Source organism: Gadus chalcogrammus, chromosome 7 (genome assembly GCF_026213295.1).
Source record: "Gadus chalcogrammus isolate NIFS_2021 chromosome 7, NIFS_Gcha_1.0, whole genome shotgun sequence".
Classification (NCBI taxonomy): Eukaryota; Metazoa; Chordata; class Actinopteri; order Gadiformes; family Gadidae; genus Gadus; species Gadus chalcogrammus.
The window spans coordinates 4,271,888-4,280,440 of NC_079418.1; the positions used below are offsets into that span (position 1 = coordinate 4,271,888).

Consider the following 8,553-nt stretch of genomic DNA (forward strand, 5'->3'; position numbering starts at 1 on the left):
AAAGCATCTGTTCAACATGGGTCAATAACATAATATTTTAATGAGACACTGTAAACACATAATCAAATGTCAAGTAAATCCCAAGTGTGGAAAACCAAGCCACACTCCTCATCACAATCGTTGTCCGTTACTCTTGATGCTTTTCATGACAAATCAGGCATTAAAAAGGGGTTACATTCAAGAACAATTTACATGGGTGATTACAAACTGATTATCCAAGGTGTTCTCGGTCAGTGTTATTACCGTAACCCTATAAATACAGAGATGAGCGCCGTGGTAATGCTGCACCATATGGCACTTCTGGCGGACCATGCAAATGGCAGGATTCGGAGGGAGAGGGTCTTTATGGACCATAACGATTTATTGGTACATAAAAATCTGTACCTTTATTTCAGACCACTTATTCTTTAATTCTGGGACTGTGCGCTCCGTGCTACTGACAGAGTTCACTGCTGCAGCAACATGTTGCCACTCACTCTGCTTTTTGCTGTTGGCGATCCCAATCCCGTGACCGCCGAACAAAACTACTTTTCGGGCCTCCACCTCACCCACAAGTGTCTCCACTTCAACCTCCGTGAAATTTCGCTTTTTTGCTTTTCTCAGTCCTGCCATTGCTCCGACAAGACATAATACTTGCATCTGAGTCTGTTTTATATGCAGATCGCATTCAGGAGGTCATTTGCGTTGACCATTTATGGTTAAAAAGGGGCGTGTACAGGGCGGAACTTGAAGCTGATACAGTTGTGCACACTTGCAGGCACTGTGTGGTTTATAAAGCAAAGATTGCGTACGGTGTGCGTACGCAGAGTTTTGTAAGTCTGAATACTTTTTGGCGCACGCAAAACTTGGCTTTTGTGCGTGGGTACACTTTTAGTAATGATCCCACGCACAGTTTTATAAATGAGACCCCTGGTCTTTGGGAGTGGGACAGCGGTCGCTGAGCCCCGGCTTCACTCCAAAGACACAGCACACAGAGCGGGATCCAGCGGCGGTACCGCCCTGTAACCCCGGTCTGTCAGACCCTCCGTCTTAGTGACCTGGATAAATGTTTTCACCGGGGCACCGAGCCTCCCGGGCTCCGCCGCAGCCCCACTGAAGTAGGGGCTGATAGCGGGAAACATCGGCCAGATCGGGTCGAGACGGGCGGGGTGTGTTGCGGCCTCGAGCCCCCAGGTGACACGGAGCCGGTCCGGGTAATGCCCGGTAGCTCTGCCACCAAAGCTCCAACCACTGGAAGTGAGCTGGCGGCAGAGATGGGCAATGCTGCTGCCCCGGGCCTCTGCATTCGGAGAGGGGAATCCGGGGGAGACGCCCCCTCCTCGTCGCGATCAGAGTCGTCTGACTCCGAGCTCACAAGGAGAGAGAGAGCATCGTCGAGCGGGACAGTAAAGTCGTCGGCCCATTCAGCAATGGCGGCGGCAGTGTCGGCTCTGCGCTGTCTGGGCAGCGCAGCATAATGCCGACACAGGCAGAGCGGCGAGAGCGCCAAGACGGCATGTTCATGCCCAAGGCAGTCCTCGCACACCTCATGGCCGCCATACGGCAAGATGTAACCCGTGTTACATGTCTTGCAGATGCCATTCGCCGTTGAGTCCATAATATCTCTTTATTTCAGTATGCTACAGGATCGTCCTGAAGAAAATGGGAGCAGAACGTCCACCGGCGCCCGCCTATATCTGCGAAATGCGGACGTCGTTGAGGCCCGCGGACGTAATTGAGGCCCACGCTGTTGGTGGGCGGGGATTACAAATTTTTCAGTGCTACGGCTCACGCCTAGGGATAACCCAATAGCGATAGCCTTAAAAGGCGAAGCCTATACGACATAGAACCCCATGTTTGTTGTATGCCTGTATATGTGGCTCTATTCCAAAACGTGACTGAATTAATCAACTTCACAGATCAAGACAGAGTATTGCTTTTAATGGAGCCGGCTACGAATGAACATCCTCCAGTTTATGTAAGTCCGGTAGGCCTTTTTTTTATCATTTCTGTTGTAAGCGCATCTCAAACTACTCAGCCAATAGGCCTATAATTGCTCTTTGTATGACAGGAGACCGATGAAAATATTGCCATGGATGGGTCTGAAAGAACTGAGGTAGGCCTAGCCTTTTCTCGCCAGTTCCAAGTCATTATTGAAGATTAAACTAAACTAACAGTGTTCTCAAACTCACTTGTCTCCTAACAGACTGTGGTCGAGGAAGCAGCGGATACATCAGGGTCGCAATATGAGCATGTAAGACATATCCCTAGGCTACTCACTTACTTTATTGGCCAAGTATGTCGCTTGAATGTTCAAACTATATTTTCCTCTATTTCAGTTGACGACTAAAGAATTATATCGTCTTCATCTTCAGCAGGAAATTGCTAAGGCTGATTTGCAAATGGAGTACTGTTACGTATTTTAAGCACCAGGCACGTGCAGAGGCCAGAGGCCCGAGCCCCTGCCCTTTTCCCTCTGAAGGACCAAAGTGCCCTTTTGAGTGGACATTTAAATTTTCAATGCTTTGTAAAATTACACATGAACAATTAAACATTAACATGTGAATCAATTATCCGAGAATAAAAATGTCTAATAGTAATAATATAGAAGTAAAGTTTGTACTTTGTAGCCTCGTTCACTCAGTGCCCTGCTGCCGCTGGGTGACGTCATAGGCTATCAACGTGACCTTTCACCTTTGCCTGCCTGCAAGATGCCCTTGTTGTTTTAAGAGACGGTACAACGCACGGTAAGATCACTACAGAGTAGTGGTGGATTTAATGATTCGTTTCCGTGACCCAGTTCGCGTGATTCAGTTCGCCAAGAGGAGTCGTTCGCGAATCGTTCGTTCGTTCAGTCGAGTTTCCGGTAGCACTAACTCCACTGAGTCTGACTGACTCAGGTGAGAACCGTGCAATGGCGTGCATTCCATGATGCGATTTACCGCTACCGGAAACCAGGCTGAACGAACAAACAATTTGCGAACGACGCCTCCCAGCTCAGTCGAGTTTCCGGTGAATCGATTCACCGGAAACTCGAATGAACTGGGAGGAGTCGTTCGCGAATCAGCCTTAGTTTCCGGTAGCGGTGAATCGCATCATGGAATGCACGCTATTGCACGGTTCTCAGCTGAGTCAGTCAGACTCAGTGGAGTTAGTGCTACCTCGTTCAGTCGAGTTTCCGGTGAATCGAATGGTGAACGAGACGAACGAGAGAAACAAACCGGTTCGGTTCGTTCGTCCTAAAGACTCGTTCATTCGAACCGGTTCGCGAACGACCGAGCCAACACTACTACAGAGTCAGACACAGACAGTTGTTTCCAAAACCATTAAGTTGATAATGCTAAATAAACTGTAACAGTTACCTCGTTTTGTAATGTCATTTTGAACTATAGGCCTATGTTTGCCAGCAAAAGCTTTTCAACAAGCATCGTTTTAACTGACCTGTGAAAGTGGCTACCACTCGGTTTATTTTTTATAGCCTACCAGCTAGCTATACAGCTAACCTATCTGGGAAACCTTTTGAAATTGCAAAGGGACAGCATACATCGTTATATTGAATCTGTATACTCTGTAGTAACTACTTGGCCACATGACATGGTCAAATCCGTTTCATGTTTATTCTGTCTAAGGCCCCGTTTACACGAGGACGCTTGCGGGTGAAAACGACAAAATATTTTATCGGAAGTGCCTTTCGTTTAGACGGTGCCGGCGTTTTTGGGGCATGAAAACGCATAAATCTGAAACCACCGTGCAGGGTGGAAAAGTTGAATACGCTCCGCCGTAGCGTTTCCGTCTAAACTGTCAAGACGCAAAACACTGCTCAGATCTGCTCACGTCGCGTACGCGTTTACGTCACATACATGTGCCAGTACAAGGAAATAAACAAACATGTCAGATTATTTCCATGCGTCGGACCTTCAAGCTGCTCTGGCAGCTCTAACAAGCATACAGGAGCAGTGGCGGCTGGTGCTAAAAAAATCTGGGGGGGCGCACTGGCGGGCGGGGATTACAACACAACAATAAACTACTTGAACATAAATTTTGCTCTCCTCTCCTTCAGGCCAGCACATTTTTCAATGACTTTCTGATTGAAATCTGTCATTTCACAAACAAGTCTCTTTTCCATGGAGAGCATGGCCAGTGCATTCAGCCTCTCCTGGGTCATGGTGTTTCTGAGGAAGGTTTTCACTCTTTTCAAGGTTGAGAAGCACCTCTCTGCTTCAGCTGTGGTCATGGGTGTGGTGATGAGGATCTTTAAGAGAGTGACAGTTTCTGAAAAGACATCTTCAAGATTGTTTTCCATGAACAGCTGGAACAGGTCCACTGCACCACAACAGGCTCTGAACTCTACTTTGCTGTAGATGAGACTGAGCTCTGTCTTCAGTTTGCTTCCATTCAGCATTTTGTAGGCCTTCAGCGTGCTTTGTAGTGTCTCTTCAGGAAATGCCCCCTGATGGTCCTCAAACCTGTCCCCCTGCAGCAAGGTTGCAGAGACAAGATGGTCGGTGAAGGAGAAGCGCTCCCTGGTGTGTCCCAGAATGGTGTTGCAGATCTACAGAGAGAAGAATACAAAAATATAGAGAAAAAATAGATGTCTCTTTAACAATTTTTTTTTTTTGCATTTGCTCCTCAGACAGTACACTGTTGGCTATATTTTGTGTACATATAGTTATGGCTCCCCTGGACCTATTTATTGCATATTTCAGCTTTTTGTTTTGCTATTACTTATGTATTGGTGATAGTACTACTTTAAACAAATAGTTTAATTGTGATTAGGTGATAGGCTACATCTCTGCAATATGAGGCTACATCTCTGCAACATGACAATGACATATTTTAAATTGTATTTCAGAACACATTTCTCCTCTAACAAACATTACAACCTCAAATGAAACATGGACTATGACTGATTTCTACAACATAAACTCACCTCTTCTGCAACATTTTGACGATCCTCTGAACTGAGTACCCGACGCCTCTTTGCTGTCAGAGAACCACTGCTTTGCTCACCCATGGAATGGCGAGAATTTCTGTGTGAGAAGTCATAATAATAATCAAAAAGGGGAAAAGAGATAATGTTCAAAAATGTGATGATCATATTACTGATAGGAATACTTATTACCTGATGTTTTGTATGTCCTGTTCAAACTGCTGGATGCTCCCTTTGATGTGGACTGCATCTATGTTCTTCTTCTGGAGCTTGGCATAGAGGAGGTCCACATGTGGCATGATGTGGTGAAAAAGTTCCAGAAAGAACTTAAAATCCTGATGTTCCAGCAGCATGACCATGCCTCCTGCCTCTCTCATGGTTTTGGGGTCAAAGTCACCCGAGTCGCGTATGTTCTCAAAACACTGAATGAGATCCTGTCTGTGCGCAAACACAGTGTTGATGGCTCGGCTGTGAAAGTTCCATCTGACAATGCTGGATCAGGGGCGTCAGCTCACCCAATACCATAAAGGGGCACAATAGGGCACCAAAATGACATGCTCGCGCGCGAAGCGTGTAAGCAAAAAAAATTTTGGGCAATTATTTATTTTAAAAAAGCATGGGCACAGATAATTAATGCAAGCACGCGAGCAAATATTTTATAGCACTTATTTATTATCATAAAGCGTATCTTCATTAAATATCTGTCAACAAACATGAACTTGAAAACTGAAAACTTGAAATGTGCAACTGTAAAAGGAAAAACAAAAAAACACCTCTACATACATACATGTCTGTGTTTATCATTTCTATTTCAGACCATCCTATGATGGTGTGATGGTGATGATCCTGTGAGGTGTGTATATCATGGCCAGAAAGATAGGGGAGCTGTTCATTATTTTAACAGTAGCGCACAACGGTAGCGCCTCTGCTTCATTTTTGCGAAGCTGTCGATCAATTGTGAATGGCTTAATTTGGAGAGTTCTCCTCGCTCAACAGACATGATGGCAAGATGATGAAGCCTATCTTGCCCCATTGTGCTCCTCAACCAAGTGTGAAGGCGTCTCAGTACGCTGAATGTCCTTTCACAACTGCAGCTGGACACAGCAATGGTCAGACATATTTTAATGACCTGTGTCAGTGTAGGGAACATGACATTATCGAGTAAACCGAAAAGACATTGCATGTCAGTAATTGGCAGGCTCTCCTGCTTTCTGTCCAGGTAATGTTTCGCTACCCACACCTCCTCTTGTTTAAGATCAACATTGTAGTGATCTGCGAGACCTCTGAGGTCCTCCTCTTTGAGAAAGGTGCTCGAGCCTGGGTTACAGGCCTGAACACCCTTCAGAACAACGCTGTTCAGAGATGAAAAGCGTTGCTCCAGCTCCGCAATCATCCTGTCTAGGCAAGGTAGGTAGACATTTGTCCTCAATTTTTCAGCATTGCCTAGGTCACTCGCTGCCCCACAACTAGACTCGACTATGTACTCCTCCAGGCGTCTTTGCTTTTGCCTTTGTCTTGGAACACATGACTCAGGGATTTGGTGCGTTTCGCACAAGGCCTTTGCACGGTCATATACCTCCGTCGCTTTGGGGTCAGTGCGCATTTCTTTTAGAGTGGCACACACAGCGCATTTAAACTCCTCTGCTTTTGCCAGGTCCACAGTTTCACTCTGCAGGTATTTGTGAAGACTTTCTGTCACAGACAAAAAAGTCTTGAAGACCATCAACAGATAAATTGTGGTGAACCTGGCAAGGTTGGCATGCAAACCCACAGCCGTGGGGTTGCTGATGTTGGACAGGCACGTGAGAACTGCGGGGAAATTCTCTATCATAGCGTTGATTGACCTCAGCTGGCACGACCATCGGGTCTTGGACAGCTGTACCAGCTCAGAAGGCTGTAAGCCAAGCTGTTTCTGGGTCTCCTTAAACTTGTCGTGGTTAACAAGGGAGCCTGAAAAGAATGTATACACATTTTGCAGGAGGTCAAATAAATTCCTGGCCTCTGGTATGGCTTGACATGTGCAACACAGCACTAAATTCAATTGATGTGCATAGCAATGCACATAAATGGCCATGGGATGGTTCTCTCTGAACTTAGCTTGGACCCCTCCAACAGTCCCACTCATGACTGAGGCGCCATCATAAGCCTGTGCAACCACCTTCACATGATCTATGCCATTCAATCTTAGCTGATCTTCAATTGCAGTGGTAATGGACACTGCGTCAAACCCTTTCAAATCTGTCATGGCTAGCAAATGCTCTTTCACACTCCCCCCAGCAACATAACGAACACACACAGCTAGCTGCTCAGTGGTGCCATCTCTCGCTTCATCTGCCATTACTGAAAACATTCCAGCCTCCTTTATTTCTTGACTGATAGCTTTTACTATCTCTTGGGCACAGCATTGAATGACCTCATTTTGGGATGAAGGTGATAAGTATGTACTGTGAGATGGTGGTGAATATGCCTGAAGAAAAGGATCAAACTCTTTCAAGAGGTTCATACACTCCAGAAAGTTTCCCTGGTTGTCGCTGGACATGCCCTCATCATGGCCACGGAATGGGATATTTTGTTTACCCAAAAACTTGGTAACAGCCACAACCCGGCTGAGGTACTCGCGTCTCTCTTTGATTTCACGCTCACTTGCAGAATCCAACTGCTCGACAACACTGCCATGAGCCGCACTGGCTTTATAACTACACCAAGACTCCATGCTTGCCTTATGGGCTGGTGATTTCTCATGCTCTCTATAGACATCCAGAGCTTTTTTCCAATTTTGAAAGCCAGTGTTTACAAAGGTGTCATTCTTCAAATGTTTCCCAAATATTCTACAGGGAAAACAAAAGGCTGCATCTTTAGACTTGGAATATTCCAGCCATGTAAAGCTTTCAAACCAGTTGGCGTTAAAGGATCGATTCTTGGCACCAAAGTTGTGCTGGGGATATTTTGACAACTTAACTTGGTTTGGGCCCGACTCCTTTCCCCCAAGATCACTTGTATGTCCCTCAACATTGTGGACACTGCTTTTTTCTCTTGACCCCAGTCTAATGTTCTCTGCCACTGTGGCAACTGTTTTCTCAGTCTCATATCTGGGGTGTGATCTCTCTGGCCTGTCTGTCTCCTGTTGTCCTTCCTTCTCTCTCTGCATTTCCCCTGCCTCAACCAGCTCATTCTCTTCTGCCCTCTGATTCTCCTGTCTGGTGCAACATACAAAAAATCATATGATCAATGGTTACCTCAGATAACCATTAAAAGTTCAAATAAAATTAATCAAATCTAAGCTGAGTCTCACCTGTCAGTGTCATCTCTCAATGCCAACTCTACCTGCATCCCTTCAATCTGCTCCTCTCCTCCTCTGCACTCTGCTGCACTGAGTCTTGAAGCAACAAGAACATATTACAGTCTCCTGTCTGCATTTTCACTATCTAGATTTTTATATATGCATATGTAAAGTTACTTGTGTATAACCTGTTTGCAGTTATTCCTAATTAATATGAAAGTAATAGTCATATCACCTCTGCTCGTGCTCATCAACATCCCTCTCTCCTTCACCTTTTCCTTCAACTCCTCCGTCACCTCCTCCGGCACTCTGCTGCTCCTCTTTGTCTGGACAGATATGTAACTGTTAGGCTTGGGCTAGTGAC

The 8,553-nt window shown here is 45.8% G+C and overlaps 1 protein-coding gene across 1 annotated transcript; it reads right to left on the reverse strand.

Moving 5' to 3' along the window:
- Nucleotides 1-4,003: 4,003 nt before the first annotated feature.
- On the reverse strand, nt 4,004-8,214 carry LOC130385487 (uncharacterized). The gene is made up of 5 exons (XM_056593995.1): nt 8,202-8,214; nt 6,655-6,859; nt 5,102-5,392; nt 4,910-5,009; nt 4,004-4,531 (listed from the first exon to the last, which is right to left on the reverse strand). Exons 1-5 carry the CDS (start codon nt 8,212-8,214, stop codon nt 4,004-4,006), a joined length of 1,137 nt encoding a protein of 378 aa, XP_056449970.1.
- Nucleotides 8,215-8,553: the final 339 nt, after the last annotated feature.

Coding starts and splice junctions, on each gene's coding strand:
- LOC130385487 (XM_056593995.1), bottom strand. Junction 5,393..6,654: donor TTGCATGCCAACCTTGCCAG/GTTCACCACAAT, acceptor CAGCATTGTCAG/ATGGAACTTTCACAGCCGAG. Junction 5,010..5,101: donor CAGGACATACAAAACATCAG/GTAATAAGTATT, acceptor CTTCTCACACAG/AAATTCTCGCCATTCCATGG.